Below are 23,630 nucleotides of genomic sequence, written 5' to 3' on the forward strand. Positions count from 1 at the left end.
CAAGGCTACCCCTCCACCTCTCCTTCCTTGCCTGTGCCTTCTAAAGAGCTTATAGCCATCCATTGCAGCGCTCCAGTTGTGTGAGTCATCCCACCACGTTTCTGTGATGGCAACCACATCACAGTCTCCCTGGCACACAGTGGCTTCCAGCTCCTCCTGCTTATTGCCCATGCTGCGTGCATTGGTGTAAATGCACTTCAGTTGAGCTACTGATCTCTTCTCCAACACAGGCACGCCACCCCTAGGCTCATCCCTAGCAAGCCTGGGTTTATCCCCTTCCCCCTTCACATCTCATTTAAAGCTCTCTGTGAGGCCTGCTAACTCCTGAGCCAGAATTCTGGTGAAATAGGACTGAATTCCATTTCAATATTTTTCAAATATAAACAGTTATTTGGAAGCTGTATGTTCAGTAGTCTTAATAAAATTAAACTACTTTGCATAACTAGAAGTGTCTGAAAGTTTGTGTTCTTGCAATAAAGTGCAATTTTGACAACCATCATTTGCATTCCATCTGCAGGATTTCTCTCCCAAATATGCTTTAACTTAAATAGAATATACGGAGTTAAATCAAAACAGGCAGACTCAGAAATATGCTGGGTATTACTAAAAGATATAGCTCACTGCATCGTTTGTTTTTTTTTTAACCATCAACCATAGAAAGCTTTATTCCAAGCCGGATCACACTTTCAGTTACAAAACGTGGCAAAAAATAACAGTTAACACGCAAGATCTGCCATATTTCTACTTGCCTCTTCTCATACTGGACTTTCCATATTTTTAACATAATGAATATACCTAATGGTAGCAAATAAAGGTTTTTAAATTTCATTTCACAAATCTTTTACTCTCCCCAAGCCGCCATTTGTTAGTGCACCAATCCAGCACAGTGCTAGTTGCTGAGGTATACATGGTTAAACTAATTTCATCTTCAACCGAAATCGCCACATCTTCCCTCCCTTTTTTTTTTTTTTAAAAGGTAATGAAGGCTGTATAGTCACTATTTCTAAAAATAATTCCATTCTAGAGTAAAAGAATGGTTTTGTAATAGTGACAGGCTATAAGAAACAATAGCCTTATCTTTTATCACCCATAGAACTCCTGCTGCGCTTTTTTTTCTTAAAATATATTTTGTGCAAAATTAAGTTCTGTGTAGGTCTGTACCATAATTTGGAAAAAACTGTGTATAAAATGTACTTAATTTTTAAAAACAATCCCAACATCAAACAACAGAGAAAGAAGAAACAGATCAGATGCAGCTGAAGTTTTCACATGAGAAACTAAATATAGTATGTTCTTAAAGCTCCAGTAATACATTCTTTCAAAAACCAGAATGCACTTTGGTCATTATTAAACATTAGTACAGAGGCAAATAAAATACAAAATGCTTGTTTGTGTTGCTTAATATATAAAAATATTTTTATACCACATAAGTTTAAGATACATTACTTTAAATCTTTCAAGATTTTGAAGATCAGCAAACATAGTGCAATGTCCAGACTCTTGCCACCTAATTACTTGTCATTTTTCAATATGAAGCCATCATTTTAGAAACATAAAATGTAAGAATACTTTTGCCTGCTGATAGTAATCCTCCCAGAATAATTTGTAGATAGGAAGCTTGCTCCGTGTAACTTAATTTTACACAGTCACACTGAAGAACCATGAGTCAATATGACTGGTCCATGTGGGAGGCAGGGGTAGAAGGCAGAGAGAAAGGTGGGAAACCCAAGGCTGGAGAACGGCAGCTGGGAAAGCGCTATGGAATGACCCCTGCTGGGGAGAAATGGGAGGAAAGGAGATTATTTGAAGACACAAATTTGTCGAATACCAGGCTTCATGAGTTCTGCTGCTCACCAGAGGAACTTGTCCTCTGTGTTTAACTGTTCTTAAACTTCAATGTGGTATGAATGGCATATACTATAGTGTACAAGAGGAGAGCATCTATCTATCTATCTAATGCTCAGTCGTTCATAGCATTCCTTTCACCAGTAAATCTTTTGTTTGTTTAAATATTCAACTTCAACATAAAATATATACTGCTCCATAGTTCACTATAATATATTCCAATCAATATACATTTATATGTATATATATAAAGTTTCTCATTAGAAGTAACAATAAAAAGTGCACATATTGAGCATGCACAGTCAGAGCTGCGCAGAACAGCCCAGTATTTCAAATAAATACAATATTTAATTTTATCAAAATATCATACAGCATGGTAACCATTTACAATTATTGCTCTAATAAAAGTGTTATCAAAGAGCACTTGTTGACTTCTTATATAATACCTTATTAATATCCCAGGGTATTAAACTGCAGCCTATACAAGTTTAGATCCTGGAATTACTCAAAATATTAAAAATTCCCACTTGCTTTGAATAGTAATATAAAATATTTCTGCTACCTGTCATACTGTATTGTCAGTACTTTATTTTTTGTATATGTCTCGCTTTCCTATTGCAACCAAACATCTATTGATGTTATGTTGTCCTCATAAATGATGGGTGCAAATGAAATACTCTAAGCAAATTTACCACACTGTCAAAATCAAATGACTTCCATATAGCGTTACTGTAACTAAAAATGTTCGGCATCAGCCTCAGCTTTAACAACAGATATAGTAATTTAGTGTAATCAATTTCCAGGATTTCAAGTTCTCAGACACACAGTTTTGACCCTTCCAAAATGTGACCTTTTCCAAAGCTGAACAAGTAAGTTTGAAAATAAAATATAAATGTCAACTAAAATGAACATATAAAAGTGAGAAGATGAAATAAATACTAAGATTGCACAAGACAGTCAGATGTAAACACTTCAATTTTCAAAACGACATCCTTGAAGAGGTTGTAGCATCGGAAATACAGGTTCAGTGGCTGCTTTGAGGCAGTTTTGTCAATCAATGAGATTTTCTGTAACACTGTGTTATCTCATCTTCTTTATATATTGTCAAGATTTGATCTTCCAGAGCTGGAAAAGTTAAAGCAGTAAATTAATATTACTTCTCGTCTCAGTTTTCTGTTTACCTGGAACGCAATACCACCACATTCCCTTTCATATTGCATTTGCTGCATATTCTAGGATACACAAAATAAATTTTACATTTGTTTACTTCTAACAGGAAAAAAATAGGTAGACGTAAGCAAACTCAATGGCCAATTAAGGGCTTTGTGCTACAAGCTTGTGGAAACTAAGGTGCCTCACAACCTGAATCTTGAAATAGTTTCCAGCATTGTTAGTTCACAGGGGGACAGAGAATGGGACCTAACAAGATAGTCCTTCAGCCATGACGAAATGACACTGTGTAAGATCGGTCACGGTAATACTGTATCTACTATAATACTACAGTACAGTGCAAGACAAGGATAGCTTGCATCTTTCTGCATCCCTTAAAGAGCTACAAAGAGGAATTCAAGACAAATCAGAACTGGGATACGAAGGAAAGTTAAATAAGGTCTTGTACTTATGTGTACGCATGTCTCTCCATTTACATTTAAGAATTCTTGGTAATTATGTGCCCTAAATGAAGTTACAAAGCCACAAAATGCAAAAAAAGGAGAAAAGTTAAAATGGCTGCTTTGACAAATACATCACTACAGCTTAAATTTCACAACCATTTTCAAATCATAAATCTTCTAGTTAATACAGTTAAGAATTCATTAGGCTACAATGTATGATCCATCTACCATAACATTCTGAACACCATGGTGGAAAAAACCACAATGCTTATTAGTTACCTTTAGATTAAATCCAAGCAAGTCACTGATGACACCAGAAACAGCTGACAGGATGACAACTTGGGTGATATTATAAAGCAGAGGATTCATTGTAAGCCCATACAACCTAAAGGGACTGTCCAGTTCCTAGTAATGCAAAACAATGACATCGTTAAAAAGCAAAAATTACACAAGCAGGGTTTTGTTCACATATGTATTGAGTGATATTAGATAGTTTGGGAAGTCTTCAAGTCTCAGTGAAGTAAAACATTCTTCTGCATATTAAAAAAAAAAAGTGCAAGAAAATACCCATCACATTAACTGACTATAGACTGATGGTGTATAAATAACCCTTCAAAAAGCTGGAGGCTACTTATCTAGAGCATCTACCAATTTGCTCATGGAGCCAGAAATCACCTTCAGTGTTAAAAGAACTGACAGGCAGCAGAACCACGCAAAACAAGAAAAGAAAGATTTTCCACAGTGACAGAAGGCTACCTCACTACTATGAAAAAATAACAAAAATGTCTTTCCTAATGCAATTTCCCTCCTTTTCCATTAATTTTGAGAATTAATGATGAACATAGCCAAAAAAAAAGAAGATAAAGGAAAAAAATACTAGTAGCCATTTAACTGCCATTATTTTACTTTTTTTTTTTAATTGGAAGGATCAAAAAATTAGCCAAAATTGATCTGCAACAAAACTTGAACAGAGAGGCTATTTCACCAATTTTCAATTATTGGTGTGTAAATAAATCATAGAATCATAAAGGTTGGAAAAGACCCCTAGGATCATCAAGTCCAACTGTCAACCCAACACTACTTAAAGTCACTTAAACTTTTCTGGCTTAGAAATACGTCAAATAAAGGAAGAAAAAAAGAGCTTTACAACACAAAGAGTGGATTATATAAAGTATACCAACTATTACTGCTTTGGTCATTTACATTTTCCAGCTTTAAATTCACCTTCATCCCTTTCCTGCATTACATCCTGGGCCTTGAACAAGGCCTTATAAACCCTTTTTTAATGAAGAAGAATTTCAGAGCTCTGACTCTTCTTTTAAAAGAGGTGAAATAAGAATGAAAAACCTTTCCATTTAGATGTAATGTGGTATAAAACTGTGCCAGAAGTACAGAAGATATAAAAGACATGATTCCGAGAAGAAAAGAAGAGAAATTCTTTAAAGAAAAAGTTCTTAGATTTTGGAGTCGTCTTACCAATTTTGGGAGTAAGAAAATAGTAAGAATATTCAACATAGTAAGTCTTCAGTACAAGCATAGTGATCAAAAACATCCAAAACCAAATTAAGGAAAAAACCCAACAACCAAAAACAGCAATTACAAAAAAACCCCCCAAAGTCCTTTCATCTATTAGGCATGAAATACATAATTGTGTTGATCACTAGCTACCAAGAATTCATTTAAAGCTCATACTAGCTGTTCTCACAGTAATTAAGTGATGGTCTGGGTCTGGGATTTGTGCCACAAAAGCCAAGTCCCCTGCTGGAAAGGCCATGTCAGCTGATACATTTTTGGAAAGAGTAAAACATGAACATTATTTTTAAAACACTTGGGAAAACATGAAAAAAGACTGAAGCGAATCAGAAAAGGAGTTGATCAGCATCCTGCCACCAACAGCAGCTACTTCTCACCCTACCTACGTTCTCAAGGCACACAAACATTTCATGAGATACTCTGAATCTGTTATGCTTTGTCTAGTCTACCTGTCCAGTCTTTCCTTGCATCCAGATAACCTTTCTGCATCCATAGTGTCCTTTGGCCAACAGTTGCACAAGCCTGCCACCTGATGCACAGAGAATACTTGCTTTTGTTTGTTCCAAAACCAGGTACTAAAGGCTTTGTGGTCCCTTATTCTTACACCAAGAGCTGTTCGATAACTGACTTACCCAGGCTCTCCATATCACTGTACCCTAACTCTCAAGGTGTTGCTTTGTCAGCTTTGAGTCCTTGCTGACTCTCTCAGTCCTCTCATGGAAAGTGCTGCACACTGTTTTTGAGATGAGGAGACCACACAAAATGTTTAAGGTGTGCTGGTGGGGAGAATTCCTCAGATGACTAGAAGAAATACTCCATCATCTCAGTTACTAGCTGGCTAGATTAAACAGAGTTTAGCTTCATTTTAAGAAATGCTCCTTGGCACACAGGAATCAATGGGGTAAGTGACCAGAATTCAGTGGGTGGCAGAATGCGGCAGCAAGGTCTTAAAGCACCACTATATGCAAAAAACCCCAATTGTTTCTCAATAGGCTTGAATTTTCCTGACTGCAGAGGAAAGGTATAGAGACATTGAAGGATATGGTTCAGCTTCACTCTATGATAATCCAGCTATCCCCTCTGCTGATAGGGATCGCTGCATGTACTATCAGTTGTGTTATACTCAAGAATGGTGGGAAGGGTGTGTGGAAGGAAATTTAACTCAGGGGGAAGAAAATACTTTTACGTTTGCCAGTCATTCCTTGGGAACTGTTCTACATGACCACTCTATCTTGGACTAAATGAAGAAGTTGATTCCCTGAAGGAGAAATCAAAATACTGTAGTTACCTTACTTCTGAACCCAAGAATAGCAAATAGGAACTTCACCATAGCAGCAGAATATAAAACAAGGTCTGAATTATGAAAGCTGAAGCTAGACAAATTTAATTTGATACGATTTACACAACAGCAGAAGTGATTAAGCACTGAAACACCACACCAAGAGAGGTGGGGAAGCAAGTCATGAATTTGTTTTTTGCAGTATCAGGACCGGCTTCCTCTTTGAAAGCCCACTATAGTCAATTGTAAGTTATATACTTTAATTTTAGTGTAAAAAACCATATGAAATACTAAATCTAGTTGATTTTATTTGTTCATAAAAGCCAAACCTAAAATAAAAAAAGATTTTCAAGTGTTAAATTTATCACTCTTATTTGGTATTCAGGTAACCCTTAAGGAAGTTTTGGATTAGGAAAATGTCTCATTCTCCTTTAGGCTAAACATTTCTGGGGCAAGAATTAAGCTCCAAGACAATCAAAAGAACAAAACAGCTTGTTTCCCAAATTATGACAGATCTCCAAGTTTGAAAGAACCGAAGAACTCAGCAGAGGCAACTTAGGATCAAATGTGTCTTCCTGAGAACCTCAACCACTGCTTTGTTAATAAAACCAGCAACAATAACACATTTTTAAAAGCCCTAAGCATGTCCATGCTCTAGCTCCAGATGACTGATAGTAAGATGATTTTTCTTCTGCAGAATTCTAGAAATGGGAAGTAATAAAAACATTCATGTTCTCTCACCAAGAAGTGTCTTCTACCCACCAAATATAGTTAGCTGGCAAAAAAGATAATTCTGCATAAGCAAAATATTTTCTACTAATCAGCAAAATTCTATGCAAAAAAATTTAAGTAATAGTTCAAAGGCACAGCTGACTTAAATATCTGAATTACATTAAATGAAATCCATATCTTTAATTCACTTACAAATGGACCTATGTAACAATTTTTCTCTGTCTTCCAAAAGGATTCCTCTATGACAGTAAGTAAAGAAGACATCAGGTATAATGGAGTTTTAATCTGAAACACTAACTTACTGACAGTTTTTTAGAGGAATTATTTTTGTGGAAGAATACAAATCCTCCAGCAGCTTATTACTAGAAACGGATATTGACACTAAAAGCAGACAACAAAACTGCATCATTTATTTCCCAAGCGTTCATCATCCTGCCCATCTCAAAGTACCTGCTCTCATGCTGCTCATATACTGTTAAAGAATAAAATTTAATGTATATAATAATAAGAATTTGTAATCCACAATGATAGCGACATAACAGACTGTAGTGTATGAACAAGTAGCATCGCTGTGAAAGTTACAGAGCAGATTTAAACCAAAGCATACTGTACTGCCTGCAGAAGTAACAAAAGTGACGCATTAAGCAATCTATTCTGCTTCTTAGTTATATATAATAGTGTAATACTATTTTAGTTCTTACCTTCAATAACTTAGTAGCAAGTTTTAAAACATTGTTCACTAGTGTCAGTTCCTCCTTCTTATTAGGCTTTTTCTCCATTTTCAAGTACAAGTTTATCTGATTTAAATAAAATACGAGTGTCACCACTTGTTCAGAATTTAAAGGAATTCGTTTGGAAATATTTAATAATAAAATGAAGTAATTACTCAGCAGCCATATGATAGAACAGTAATGACATTTCTGCAAGCAAGCAAATTTTTTTGCTTCCTTTTTAATATTTAAGAACAAATACTGGCTTAGTACCATTGGAAAACACAATGTTTTACTATATAACAAAATACATTTGACACTATTAAAGCAACAACTTCAAAGTTTAGTGTAATCTACAAATTAGGCAAGAAAAACCACCACATATGTAAGGCTTGCATAATTTATTTTTCCTCCTTCAATAATTGCCTAAGGTTTGTCAATTCATTTCCAGGTTTTTATACTAGTATGCAGACCTTAAAAGGCTTAACATCCCCAAATGTTATTGAATAGACTGAAATGCTAAAACCTAATTCTGCTAAAATGTAAATTCTTTTGAAAGATTTTGGTATAATTGAGTACTTCATGACTACCTCGAGTGCAGAAAAATCAATCTTTCCAGTGCCTTGAAATATTTGAAAAATTATTAAACTCTCTATTGCTGTAGAAGAACAGTATATTGATCATTTCAACACTTCTGAGATCCAGACTTTTTTAGGTCATTGTTTCTGAGAAAGTTTAGTTAAGAGTACAAATTAGCTCTCTTTTGGCCTTCTAGCAATTTTGAAACATCAGCTTTCATTCGCAAATGACCTATCTTTGATATCCTAGACCAGGCAAAGGTTAGTTTTTCTTTTTTAATGTATAACACAAGCAAATCAAAGGAAAAATATCTTGAAAAGCTGTGAACTCTTTATTTTAGGATGATGACCTTCAACAAAATAAAAAATGATCAATTTAGCAATATGCTGAAGTAGTCCTTCAGGTAACAAGAGACTCTTACCAAGCTACAGAAACAAAGTTGCAGAAAGGAAGCGATGCTACATGATACTATGATATATTTAACTACCTTGTTGTAAGGTGGTTAACTGAAATAAGGGCCACAGGCATCTAAACAAAGTAACTGAATATTATCAGATCTCCCTTAAAAGGTCACTGTAAGTTTCTTATACAAGTTAAAAATCAAAAACTATGCCTAATATATTCCAAGGCATATTAAGCTCCTGAACTATCAACTTCATTTTAAAGTTGTCTCTAAAATTATGCTTTTAGAGGCAAAGAAATTCCAGCCTTTAAATATAATAATACCTATTTCAACAATTCAAGCGTTTATAAAGAGGAAAACTAAGAATAAAGGCTCTATTTAGCAACTCTGAAAAAAATGGTAGTTACTAAACCCTAGGAAGGTTCAAATCTCCTTTAACAGTTACTATGATTTCATTAATCTATGAAAAAAAACCCAAACCAACATTCAACGACAAACTTTGAATCAGGAGGGAAGTTTGAATGTGTATATGTACAGCCACCTACCACACCTATTCTGAAACTTGAAACGGGCAAGACAACAACTTTGATCAGACCATACATTGTATTTTACTCAACACGGAATGACTCAGGCACTTAATTTACAAGACTGATTAAAACCACTTTCAGAAGGACTTGAAAAATTACAGGCAAACAGCGTACAGTTAAAGAAATCCCTTGATGTAAAATGATTGATCTTTTAGTTTCCCATCATGACTCCTAACCATGAAATTCATAAGTTGAATATTAAGCACACAGGAATGGCTGGAACTTTGCTGTCAGAAAGTAGAATTTGCAATTTCATCTTACCCGTGAAGCATTCAAATTGAATCTGGGAGTTGAGGTTTGTTTGTCCTTTTGGGTTTTTTGTTGTAGTTTCTTGTTTGTTTGTGTTAAAGCTTTATTGTCTCCTCAGTAAGCCTATAACACTAGTATACGATTTTCAAGGACACCAGTTCAGATGTGCTTTTATAGACCAAATTAGTCTTAGTCAATTGTTTAGGCTTGACCTCTCATGAAAGGCAAAAATGTCAGACTTTCATAAGTCTATCTCAAGAACACTCTAAATATTCTGTGGTATCCCGCTAGTATGTGAAACCAGTCCAAAATTAGTTTACCCAGAGTGACGCGCATCCTTTTTATTTTCTCAGAAACAATTGTGAATTCTGTTTTGGTTTTCACTTCATGAAGCTCTCAGGCTTTTTTGAGGGAAATGACTTACAGCAGGTTAAGCTGGATTCAATACAAAAGTGTCTGATGACAAAGCACTTTCTGATTTATTTGTTGTTGTTGTTTTTAAAGTTCTGGGGACATACAGAGAGTGCTTCTTTCAATGTCCATGCTGGCTTAAAATGTTCAAACACTGACTCTCATGAAGAGCATAGCATAGAAACCTATGAAAGCAAACAGGCTTGACATTCTCTCTCTCTCTCTCTCTCTCTCTCTCTCTCACACCTTGTTCTCCGCATTTTTTTTCCATTCCTTATTCCAAGCATTTCCCTCCATTTTCATTCCAGAAACAGATGACACAAACTTCACTGAGACATTAGGCTATTAATACTCTGAGGATCAACAGAACAATGCAAAGCTCTCCGGACTCAGAAACTCTGAGGGGTTTCACGCTGGTGCGAAATGCAGCATTCAGGACAAGCTAAACAGGCAGTCTGTCTTCTCAGTGTAATCTTTACTGAAGACAGAATGAATTCTCCTTAAGCAAAATATGTAAGCATTTATACCACCTGTCAAAAGCTTCACCTCCTGGCTTTGAGAGACTCAGTTTGGAAGATTTTATTCTCCAACTTGAACACATTTCCTGTAGGAAACCTGTGAAGATTTCTTGAACTGCCTATTTACCATGTCCTGATTTTGCACCAGTGTGAAACCTCTCAGGTAAGAAGCAATCTCTTTCTGCTCAAACACTAAGTGAAGATGCTTAGCTTGGAAAACTATCAGCAGTGCCAGGCAGAGCAGAGGGGGAAGTTTGCAAGTATAAATACTGATTAGAACATTCCTGAGAAGAAAAGTAGGTAGATCCAAAGCCAAGCTTGACAGTTGACTGAAAGAAAAAGTTTCCAAGGAGTCCAGAGGAGACTATACGTAATCCACGCAACTTAGTAGTCAAAAATTTTGGATTGGAAACAGTGACCAACTTTGTAGAGGATAAGTTTGTTTTCAAATCTTGTACTCCCCCATCCAACACATTGAGAGTTCAGGCTTCTTTTTAGTGTTTAAAAGCTTTATGTTTGTGTTCTCTTAGATCTTTAATTATATCAAATGACATATACTGGTATCTCTAAGCCTGCTCACTTAGAGAAGTTAGGATATGGTCATCTTAATGTTCCACACAACTTTTAAACAAAGTCACACAGTTCCACAGAAACTGAACTTCAGGTTGTAAAGTGTTGTTTCACTACACTATAATTAACTCCCTAATCCAGGCTATTTTAATTCATCTAAAATGCATGCCTGAGACCTACCAGACGAATTACTTGTTTAGATATAAGAATATAGGTCTAAACAAATTCTCACCTGCTCAGTAAGTAATATTGAGGTATTGCTGTACTTTTTACTGGTTTCAGATCCAAGAGTAACAAATCTTAAGAGAAAAAGAGTTAGTGAAATGCACCAAATTACGAGTTCCCAATTGTAGTGACAATCAAGGAAGATCTCATGCATGTGAAGCAGCTGAAAACAAAAGAGGGGGGGAGGGAAATAAAAATCCAGTTCAAAGTAATAATTACACTGCAACATAAGAAAACAATTATGTATTTCCCAACTCCAAGAATAATTTCCCAGTAATAAGCATATGGATTGGTTTTAGGCATAGAAGATTTTTGAATAATAATTTAAAATCACTGTGTCTAATATATGAAGTTTGAGAAAAGATATACTTTGAAAGGGTCAATCGGAATTTAGACACATCTTTTTTTCATATCCCTAAAACAACAGAAAAAGAAATACATGCTAAGAACATTTTAACCTCATGATCAAACTTGCAAAGACTTTATATGGGATAAAAACCAAAATCTACTCTCAAATGTACTGAATTATATAGAAGACTGAATCCAAGTAGAGTTACTGCTAATTTATATATTCATATAATATACATACATATAGTAATTTATATTATTTACAGTTAGCTACCAGGAAAACACATTAGTGTTAACTAGGGAAGAAAGTGGAATAAGAAATACAACCAGAAAACCAGAAGCCATTCAGAAGATTCCCTGTATTCTGAAACAGAAGTTCAAGGAAAAATCTTAAGCAATAAAAGTCATCTTTAAACATAGATTTGCTTGCTAAAAGATATTCCACTAGAGGGCAGGCTAATATAGCCAACAATTTTGTTTCTCACAAAAATCATCAACCAAGGTCACTCTCGACTGTGTGTGCAAAAGTGTGCTTTGATGCAAATTGGGGGGGGGGGGGACGGGACACACCAAACTGTGTTTCAAAATCCATGATGGAAAATGAAAGAGGACAGATTTAAAAAAATAATGTCATGTTAGGAATTATGCTATCAAAAAATTTCTTTAGCTCTTACAGAAAAATCTTCTGAAGTAGATAAAATGAACAATACAAAATGGAGCTTAATCTTCTGAAAAGCTGTAACAGCTGTTACTGATTTTTCACTGTGGTCTTTTAACTTAGTAGGAATCAGCATGCAAAAGGCACTCAAAATTATTTTTAAAACTATTTAAGTTGTGGATGTTTCCATACATGTAAGATTTTCTCACCTGTGCGCAACAGATAAACACAACTGAGATAGTCAGTAGGAAGGCAGATGAAACTATTACATCAACTGAGCGTTGAGGACCTCGACGCTGAAAATAAAGGATACGCATATATGTGAGTGAAAGCCTACCCAATCAGTGTTGATACTTAGCATATCCCGTTAGATTCACACCTTGAACCTATGTTTCATCACGGCTTGCAACTCGGCAAATTTCCAAACACCATATTAGATCTTAATATCACTACATTTGAATACCCCTAAAGGCATGTGAGATTAATTCAGATGCAAGCATTTACAGAAACTATGAGAAAGGAAAACATTCGCCACTTGTTCAGTCAGCTCCTTCATGATGTGAAGTAACTTTCATTTAGGCAGCACTCCCTCACATAACAAACTCAGTACGTCATTGAGCTTTAACACCAAGTACCAAACCAGTGCTGGCAAAAGATTTTTGGACACCAGATCGCAACAGGATACTAATATGTGATTTCACATGGTTGGTATTTTCCATTACTTGCCTTTTTTTGACACACAAAAATTGTAGCTGTAAATCACTGTCCAATTATAATAGGTGCAATAATACAATTCTCTCCCCCTGAACACGAAGAAAAACTGGGGAACAAACATACTTGTCTTGAAAGGTGCAACCTCACTGTTTTCAATTATTTTTTTTCTTGCTTACTGGTACAATTAAATGTTTCTACCCACTGAGCTTTTTCCTGTTTTGTGGTTTGTTTTGTTTTTTTTTTTTAATTAAAGAATTAAACATCTTGTGCTGCACTGAAACACGTACAAGTTATAATACACATTTGTTTCTCAACTTTGGTCTCCAGACTTGCTACTAATTGTATAAACATGAGAAGAATGGGAGGTGTACATACGCAAGATACAACCTTGGAACTTGGAGAAAGAGATAGGAAGCTTAACGAGTAAAAGAAATTGAGTGCAAATTACTACTGCAGGCATGCATGCACTATTTCTATACTGAGCCAGTGTTTTGCCTGTGTGAGGCTTGAAACGTGTATATACCCCAGCTTGTGTCTTCACAGGTGGACGCATATACAGACAGGTAATATGCAAGTGTATTTTGGACAAATGCTAGGCCAGTACATGCCAGCAGCACCAGTGCAAGAAGGCAGCCCTGCTCCTTAGCTGTTTGCATCCATTCCTTTCTTTGTGCTAGCACAGGCATTGCAGAGCTGTCCGGTGAACCACTAAAGCAACAGATGGAGGCGAAGACTACTGTTCTTGACTGGTTGTTTTTCAGTTGGGTTGGTTTCCTATGCACCTGCCTCCGACCACTGTCTGACTGCTTTTTTCTTAGACACATAATTACACAGATGTTTCTGGTGGCACAAGAAATGATGGAATATATAGATGTGGTTGTGAGGAAAGAAGGCAAGACACTCTCTCCACAACAGCGCTACCATATGCAGTCTTCAAATCATCAAAAGTACATCTATTGTCTAAGTGATATTACCCTCCTTTTCTCCCACCCAGCAATACATTACAGACTACAAGGAAAAAATATAAGTGTCTCAAATGTAAAGTTTGAAGGAAGGGTACCTCTTTTTTACAACCTCCCTACAGATGCTTCCATAACACATGGGGTGTTGTAAATGAATCGCCCCAATTCCTCTCGAAAAAATGCATCTTTCAAATGTAAGATTGTGCGTTATATTAAAAATAATTTTGCCTGCTTTCCACACTCCCCAGTCTCCACACCATAACTTCTTTATGTTTACCTACCTCTAAAAACTACTCTCAGCAGATTCCATCTAACCTTTCTTATTGCTGTCGGAAAGAAACATAAATGCAAATACGGGGATTACCACCACTAACAAGAGACTGTCGGGTGCTGTTCACCAATAAACTGGTTCTACAGAAAGAAGCCAGGGGAAAAAAAAACTGGCTTCATCTGAGTTGAATTACCTAATGCAGAGAGAAAAATAGAAAAAAAACGGGGGTGGGGAGGACATGGCGGGGCAGACATGACAGGACAGGGACACAACAGACAGACAAAAAGCCAACCCTGAGTTAGATAATATGGATCCTTTCACAAAGAATCATCAAAATGCTCTGGTTCAAAAAGATCATTAGAGAGATAAGGAGATCACTCAAATATGAGCTGAACATACAATAGAGGGATTGGGATGTCTTACAGGTAATACTTGGGCATAATTTCTAGCTTCACCTGGCATGTGTACACTCACAGCACAAATATGCGCATAAACTGTCTAATTCATAAATTCCTTCTGTGTTAATGACACTAATTGTGGGGTTCTTACAATAGGGTATTGTCTGTATTATGCAACAAGTGGTTATTTTTACCCAACATATTCACCCGAGAGATTTTTCTGCTCGCATTAGTAAGACAAGACTCCAACTCTGAACACACTCATACTTACTCCAAGGTAAAAACCGGACATTTTCTGTCTCACAATCTGGCTGACTGCAGACACTGCTGGCCTAGAGTCACTAAAGTGAAGTGTATAAAGCACATGTACACCAACAGGAGTAAGTGCACAGGAGGAAAAATTCAGACTAGAACACCAACCTTCCATCAACAGCATATGAGATATTTTATATTAAAGTGGTAGCAAAAACATATATTATTTTACCTTTAGATAGGACCTGAGAGAAAGCCACATTTTTATATTCTGTACTTTCTTCAAGCGGAAGTGAGGTACCTCTGATTTTCTTGCCCTTCTGGCAGACGTTAGATGACCAAAAAGTTTGGCAAAAAGTAGCCTCTGCAAAGGAAAAGAAAAACCACTTTGTTAACTGATTTTCAAGGGCACTAAAAGAAAATAGAGAAAAGGCTTCACTTAATATGTCAAAGTAATGCACAACGTATCAACGTAAATTATGTTCATATAGTGCATAAATCACAGTGGCATGTTACTAAAAAGAGGAGATACATTAACAAGGCTTAGAAGTCTTCATATTCTAATGATAAACAAAATTTAGCTACGCTTTGAGTTCCTTCCTTCAAACTTCAGTCAACAGATACGCTGTGCTCTTAAAATTTGGGAGAAAATCAAACCTGCCAATCATTTGCATTAGGGATTGCCTGTATCACAGAAGTTCCTTCCAACAGAAATTATTATTAGAAGCAGGTTAATTCTGTTCTACTGTATGAAATCACATATTTTGGCTATAATTTGAGAAAAGTAAAAAAATTTTCCTTTTGCAGACCAGAAGTATCTGTACTCTGCAGCTAGTAAGCAATATCAAAACTCTCTTAAAAGTTTACATTGCAATAACAAGCAATAAATTAACAGGTGTATTACTTCAGACAGCAGCTCTCATGGTTGCCAGCGTGGGACTGATCTACCTAGCAGGCAGGGCTCTTGGCTAGGGTCTGGACTGAACTGTTTTGAATTAAACTGAAGGTTTTGAATGAAACACACCAGTAAAACAAACTGGAAATTTATAGAGTTCTTTTATTAAAACTCCTTGGGGACAACTGAGACAAACTAAGAGCTGAATGACTGGATTGAGCAAGAAATCTGAAATAAAAGATTAAAAAGTTTTCCCTCAGAAATGCTCTCCAGGAAAAAAGATTTATCTACAGAGGCTGTACAGAGACTTCAGTCCATTGCAACTGAGTCATCTCCTAAACTGTAAGCCCACTGAAGTACTTGTCATCATTGACCTATGAATCACAGTGTGCTGAAGAAAACAGGTTTAAAATATCCACAATGTCAAAAAATGCAAACATTAAACCTTGATTTGCTTTGGATGAAGCCTCTTGGTTTGCTGTTCATACCTGTTTATATGTTCTCTCTGCTACACATAGCAGAAAAAAGAAAATCCACACTAGAGACACACGGACCACAAAACTTATAATGACCATTGAGAGAACCAGAATGTCTCCATTTGATCCAAATGCAGTCACACAAAGTTCAGTGGCAGAATGTGTAGCTAGTTGTTCCAGATCTTTAGCTTGGGAAAGTCGAAAGACAAATGGCATTAAACCCAAGATTAAAGATATGACGTTTCCAAAAATCTGATAACCAATTCCTGGTATATAGCTGTTCACCTAAAATCAAAACAAAACAAGGTATATCTGTAACTTTGGAATTAATTTGGAATTAAGTCGATAAATAAATCATTAATGTTACTGTCTTGCTATCACAAAGAACACCATATAACCTGATAAGTTATATCAAACCTTCAACCAAACAGCTTCACAATTTACTACTAAGAAAAAGGAAGCCCTTGAAGAGCACTTAATGCACAGGAACCAAATATGACAAGTCATTTAAAAACCCAACAATATAACATTGCAGTTAAGAGACTCCAGTGCATATTCTTATATTAAAAATTCATTCAACGCTGAATTAGCAGGATACGCCAATCAGACTGTGTTGCTTACATCCTGTATGTTGCTCCCATTTGTGTTTTGCTTTTAGGCTGTATGTTTTTTAAAGGAATCAAAATGTTCACAGTGCAGACAGGATTGGACTTCTGTTGTGCTGGCTATGGCTTTGTAAGTTTACTTCTACTGTGGATTGCACCCAAAACTGTATTGTCTCTGAGTCAGGTACAGATATCTGAACTAAGTTTGTGAATACATTGCTTCTTTACAAGTTGGAGATGGTAAGTATCAACTTGTCAGAATTAGTGATAGTTTTCTTAAGCTATGCCGGGATTTTATGTTCAACTCTACAAAATGCCTACGCTGACTGTATTGAAAAAGAGTACAACATAAATTAAATGCTTTTCCAGCTGTTTCCTGAAGAGGAGTACTAGGAAAAAGAAGGGAAGATGTCCCACTCATCCTCTTAGATGTTTGTTTCCAAAAGAGGAAAGCTTTCTTTTCCAATCTTAACTTCAGCATCCAGATACTCAGATCTGTATATTCCTACATCAACATATTATTTATCTCCTTGATTCCGATGAACAAGAATATTCACAGCGTATATCGCTTTGGAACAATAAAAGAGGTTGGCTATGTTAGTAAGCGCCTAACAATGCAAGCACATTTTATTGTCCCAACAATTAAGAGTTGGTAGCTCTTTTATCTGCTAGTACCAAGTAAATCAAAGTGATGTAAGCCATGGAACAATAATGCCAATACAGATAATTTAAAAAAAAAAAAACACCCAAAACAAAACCCAAAAACCCAAACATAAACCAAGCTTAGTTTTGGTAGCACTTAGACTCCTAAATATAGTATTTGCATAAAGTAAAAAGAATACTCACTCTGTTCATTATCATACCACTGATTTCAAGCACAGACATATCTGCTTTCTTGCAATCATTACCCTCCCATACAATTGCACTTATTTTTTCTAGTCCTGGATTCAAACTGTGGATCCAAGGCAAATGACTCTGGGGAAGAAAAGGAATATATTTTATCAGAGATTAAAATCTATTGTCATGTCAATATGCCTTTGTCAGCAATATACTGACAAAAATGCTGTAGACTGACACAAATATAGTAACATATAGTAGAAGTAAATGCTATATAACAATATGTTAACCACATTCCTCAAAATCACCCACTTCTTTTCCAAGAAAAAGCTGTGAGTACAGAGGTCTCTCCTTCACCATACTTCATTTTTTAACAGTGTTGAGTTATTGTGGTTGAGGATTAATTGTCTACTTTTTTGCTCAACCATATCAAAGGAGAGGTATGAAAAAAAAGGTCTACTTATAAGCCATCTTTAATTTTGCCACATGTTTAATGGAATATTTTATTTTTCTGATTATTATTTTTCCCCTACCATTCTGAAAAGTACTCTTCTCAGGTTAATCCCAAGGCCAACATTTTTTATTGTTTTGATTTTAATGATATTTGTGTACTTCACAATCCTTGTTATGGATAAAGGCACCCCTATGCTACCTGTATCTGGCAAGGCTCAGAGAGAGTGGCAGGAGCCTAATCAATATACGCTGCTCCAAGAGCCAAGCAATCCCAGCCTAATCTCCTGAATGTACCTATGGGCTGAGGCACCTTTACTCTAAACAGAGAGCCAAGTGACAACTGAAGGATCCAGAAAAATGTTGAGGCAACCAGTTCTGCTGCAGCCATTTCGTGACTTCCCTCAGCCCTGTCTCACTCCTCTGCCATTCAGGTGATTTAAATTGCTCTCAACGATGCCTGGCCACCTAGCACTATGTGCATCAAACTACTGGATGTGACGGTGCTGAGGGGCAGGAGGAGGGGCATGATATTATTTTTTAAATTCATCATTAATTAAAAGTAAAGCTTTTATTTTATTACTTGCTTTATCAGTACTTATCTGAAATCTTTGTATTCTGCTAAGAACCCAATTACCTCCCTTTTTTTTCCATTGCATGAAAAAAAATCGATTTATACTATTAAAACAATGCAAACATTAGTTGCAAGACTTTCTTAACCATCGATTTCCAAGGTCTCCCTCTAGAGGGAGTATCAACACCAGGAGCTGAAAAATTCACTATCTACAATCAAACAGAAAAACGCTCAACTGCAGAAAAACAAAGCCAAGGCATGCAATGCAATTCAACTCCCTATTGTAAAGCTTCCATTTTAGTTTTTATATAGAATGTAAGCAAGAAGAACTAAAAATAAATCAAAAAAAAGTAAAGACCGCATGCCAAATTACTATCCCTTCGCGTTGGTTTGGTTGTGGTTTTTTTGGGGGGTGGGGGGATGGGGGATGGTGTGAGATTGGGGAATTTTTTTTAAAATCAACAAATACATCATTTTCAATTCTAGTTATGAGTGAACAGTCTGTCTTTTGAAATTCTTTTCCTTCGCTAGCATTAGCGCCATCTCTTGCATGGCATTCCTTAGTATTGATGATGCACTACCAACGCATACAACATGCTTACCCAGAAGAATGTTTCACATTCTCTCCACCTTTTTACTTAAATAGTCCAAATTAGCAATGCAATTAACACACAATTTAAAGATAAGACTTGTACTGCAAATATAATGGGCACTGTGATATTTGAATGGATTTTATAAAGTATTAACAATGGATTCTGTCCAACATTAACCCAAGGCAGGCTGCAACTGAAGTGTTGCCCAAACACAACTAAAATTTTCAGAAATGACTGCCTATATCTTGCTACAGAATAGCATTAAAGAAGGGAAATAAAATTATTAGCTTTAAGGTAAAAAGAAAAATATTACATATTACATTTAGTATATATATAAAAATAAACATGTAGCATCATATATATACATATATATAACATTAGATATTATGTATGTTATCTTTCTGTTTCTTTTTTTATATATACACAATAATAAAGATGTCTGATATGTACTCACAAAAAAAAGTAATTCCACTAGAGGAAAAAAAACAAACAACAAACAAAACAGAACCATCTACCACAGAGGAAATTTAAATCAGTCAGCACTTGTTCTGATTAAGAACTAAGATTCAAACACTCAAATATTCTGCAGGCTATTTCAGTATATTTTCATATCCTCTGTATTTGACCCATGAATGACTGAGTAGCAGAAATCGAATTTTCCTTGTTTTAATCCTATCAAATCACTTTGGCTTTGTTATTTTTCTTTAATATAGAGTTCTTTCTCCCAGGCCTCCTGAGATATGATAAAGTTGGTACTACTGAACTTGTGTGCAGTGTGAAAAAAAAAAATATCAAAATTGGTGGATACCAACCTGATGAAATGGGTCATCCCTGTATTCTTTCTTCACACATGGATTCACTTGAGGGCTTTCTACATCTGTCTCACTGGAACAGGAAGAGTGGCACTCTGCACAGTGTAAGAGGTCCTCCCACAGCACATCTTCAGTTTCCGATTCTGGCCTTGCACTCTCAGAATCTTGTCTGGAGCTTGAACACCGAGAACTGCAGCTAGTACCTGATTTAGGTGTATCCTGAAATTAGAACATGCATTGGAATTAATGCAGCTTTTTTGATTTTACAGTGTTTCCTGGCAAAATAGTCATAAAGTTCAAATTAGTGAATTTGTGCTTATCTGGTTTTTACGATCCAATTCATTATCTTTCTCATCAGAAAGAATGATATGTTTGTTGAAGGAGTATCCAAGAGGTTGCACATTTTTAGACACTGTAAAAACAAGTAACAGTCCATGGTCCCTGCTTTGTTGGGGAGGGAGTCATATAATGAAGAATCAAATTATATTAAGTATTAAAATGAAATAACTATTTTAAAGATTTTTTTTTTAGAGCTCATTAATTTAGACTTTAACAGCATTTATCAAGCCTCAAACTCCAACTATGTCTCAAACTTCTGATTTTATAAGCTATAAATTAAGCCTCTTTTAAAACACTTTACAGCTTCATAATTTTAGTGAAAATGTGAGACACGAGTGAGGCTTAAAGCCATCTACACTGGACTGAAATTGTAATACAGAAATGTGACTGAGAGTGAGAAAAGCATCATTCACAAAATATTTTTAATTAATTTGACATTTGGATTTTCTGTCTCTAGTTGTTTGAGCTGAAGTACTTTAGCTACTTATTAACTTCTCCATTCAGAAAGGAATCCTTTCTCTAGAAAGGGCAAGGCCCTGGAGGAAGAACGAACAGATATTTCTAGTTATCCAAGACCTGAGGCTCTCAAACAGTCCTTCAAGCAAGCAGTGTGGGCACAATTTAAGCAGTTTTAAAAGAAAGCTTAATAGGTTCCAGAATCACATTTCTAATTGTAAAAGCCTATAATAAAATCTGAATCAGCTCTCAAAGTCCCTGACAAATCACATTCCCCCATCATTACTACTAACTTACTTTCTCAAAGACAGAGTGAGCTTGTTTGAAGACAGTTCTGCGTCAGGTGTAGAGAGGAAAAACAAGCAAGAGTATACATAGCTAATGCTAGGTGTATGTGTAATCTATATAGTCATACATAAAATTTAGTTATTTTCAACAAACTACTTGAGAAACAAGCATGCCTTATTTTGTTCAGATTTTACTTATATATTAGATGAAGAAAGAAAAATATTAAGTTTGGCACATTCAAATCTCCCCATGCATACATATGAAACAATCTAATGTTGTCTTAAGAACAAGAATTCAGAGCTTTAAACTCCTGTCTACAGTAGGCAGACTCTATTTCCTGCAACACAGGTAGGTAGTCTTAAATGCAGTACTCCCCTACTCATCACCATCCTCAGGCAGATTCCGTTCCCTCCTAACAGAGAATTTTTTTCTTTCTACTAGCTTCTCTCGAGAATATACACAATATTTTACACTAAAAAAAAAAAAGTTTCAGCAGACCTACTAGTTTAGTATGATTTGTAATGCATCACTATCTGAAAAAATGTTGTTTGTTCTTCCTGAAAATCATGTTTAATGCATTTTATGTAAGAAATTTTGTAAAGAAATATTTAGAAAAAATTTGGTCTGAACTCTTTCCCTTTCTTTTACACAATAAGAGATAATATCAATGCAGAAATAGTCTGAACTATTTCTTTTTTCTTAAAAAAAACCTATTTATAGAAGGCAGTCACTACTGGGTACCATTGAGTCCTGAAGCTAATAAAGAAAGAACATTAAAAAAGCTTGCTCAAACAACAATTAAGTTGACAAGTAAACATGAAGATAAAAGAAAATGTAGGACAGAAGTTGAGAGTATATCCGCTGACTTCACTAATATTTTTTTTTAAAATACAAAGAAAGCTTTCACAGATTTGAAAACTATTGTTTCATTTCCTTTGTAATCGTGTGGGGGAGGCGAGTTGGTAACAACAAAGACAGGCTTCCTCTTTCAGGGCATCAGTCAGATAAGTAAACGGGGAACAAGTGTGAAATATTACTGCCAAAGCTACACACAGAGCAAATTTAGTCTCTTCAGTTTCTGAAGACGTCTGCGCAGTCTTCCCTAGCTGTGAAGCACTCTATGCAAGAGAAAATATATTTAAGCTGATAAAAAATTGACTGTACTCATGTCTTTCTGCTTCCTCTTGTCAAGCACTACCAGATGCCCAAGTATATAGCCAAGAGACATCTTCTGTAATACGAAACAAACACTTCCAAGTATCGACCTGTTCAGGTACCCTAAATCAAACATGCAAAAGGCATTAAACGCTCATATCAATTAGCCTCTGGATCTTTTTAACCAAAGCCTGTGAGAAATAAATGAAAGAATAGAAGGTTTTCTCATACTGTTTTTATGCAAAGCATCAACTTCAAAGCTTTGCAATTGTTATCAGAGAAAGCAGTTTCTGAACCCTTCTAAGGAGATGTTTCTTATAGCAAGTAGAAAGCTTACTCATGAGGCAATGCCTATTAAACCCATCTGTAAGTGGACTTTAGTTAGAGCTCAAATTACTCTTTACACTCTTTTCTCACAGTCCTCAAGAAAAAATGGCAATAGGGCTTTTAAAAAATATATTCCATATCTCTCTGAACTTTCATACCATTAGCAAAAAAGAGCATCATGTCTTTAAAATTATAAATAAATAAATAACACGATAATGTATCCCTTTCTCTTTCAATGTCTGAATCCTTAAAATTAAGGACTATGCTAATATGGAATCCATGAATTCCCCCCTTCTAAGCTATGATGTCATCAGGTCTTTTAACATTTCAGTATTTTTATGCATTAACAATTTTGCTGAGTTTTTATGACAATATTTTAAACAGTTGCTTCAATAAACATGAAGGAACGAAAACTCAGAGATAGAGTCGGACTTCTCCACAAGCAGGCTAGTGAATCCAAAATACTAACTAAATGGAGAGAAACAGCAGCACTAGCATGAAAATTTGCATATTGCAAATTACTGCTGTTGCTGTAACAAATCAAGCTTCCAGAGGAGATAACTGGTGTCAAAAGACAGCAACAGTTTGCCATAACCTGATGCAAGACTCACAGATTGTATTTTAGGCTCCCTACAACAAATTGAAAAATAGGATTAAGCTCAAACCAATGAAATAAAAATCTTTACCTCTTAATTCCAAATTGCTGGAAAAGAGAGAGGAGAAAAGAGAGAGGAGAAAAGAGAGAGGAGAAAAGAGAGAGGAGAAAAGAGAGAGGAGAAAAGAGAGAGGAGAAAAGAGAGAGGAGAAAAGAGAGAGGAGAAAAGAGAGAGGAGAAAAGAGAGAGGAGAAAAGAGAGAGGAGAAAAGAGAGAGGAGAAAAGAGAGAGGAGAAAAGAGAGAGGAGAAAAGAGAGAGGAGAAAAGAGAGAGGAGAAAAGAGAGAGGAGAAAAGAGAGAGGAGAAAAGAG

General features: G+C 35.7%; 1 protein-coding gene across 5 annotated transcripts in view; it reads right to left on the minus strand.

Moving 5' to 3' along the window:
* Window positions 1-628: 628 nt before the first annotated feature.
* The window catches only part of PHTF2 (putative homeodomain transcription factor 2), a 75,817-nt gene continuing 52,815 nt past the window's right edge, over window positions 629-23,630 (minus strand). For 4 of the 5 annotated variants that reach the window (XM_064444154.1, XM_064444129.1, XM_064444145.1 and 1 more), the window contains 9 exons: window positions 20,100-20,318; window positions 17,680-17,808; window positions 16,241-16,513; window positions 15,090-15,221; window positions 12,470-12,556; window positions 11,262-11,417; window positions 7,704-7,799; window positions 3,738-3,863; window positions 629-2,970 (listed from right to left, as the gene is read on the minus strand). In XM_064444154.1, the coding sequence (XP_064300224.1) occupies window positions 2,950-2,970; window positions 3,738-3,863; window positions 7,704-7,799; window positions 11,262-11,417; window positions 12,470-12,556; window positions 15,090-15,221; window positions 16,241-16,513; window positions 17,680-17,808; window positions 20,100-20,318 (1,239 nt within the window). In that variant the 3' untranslated portion in view covers window positions 629-2,949. Of the gene's footprint in view, window positions 2,971-3,737; window positions 3,864-7,703; window positions 7,800-11,261; window positions 11,418-11,438; window positions 11,967-12,469; window positions 12,557-15,089; window positions 15,222-16,240; window positions 16,514-17,679; window positions 17,809-20,099; window positions 20,319-23,630 lie in introns of those variants that run through there. The other variant, XM_064444161.1, reaches the window with a different exon arrangement.

This window comes from Phalacrocorax carbo, chromosome 1 (genome assembly GCF_963921805.1).
Source record: "Phalacrocorax carbo chromosome 1, bPhaCar2.1, whole genome shotgun sequence".
Taxonomy (NCBI): domain Eukaryota; kingdom Metazoa; phylum Chordata; class Aves; order Suliformes; family Phalacrocoracidae; genus Phalacrocorax; species Phalacrocorax carbo.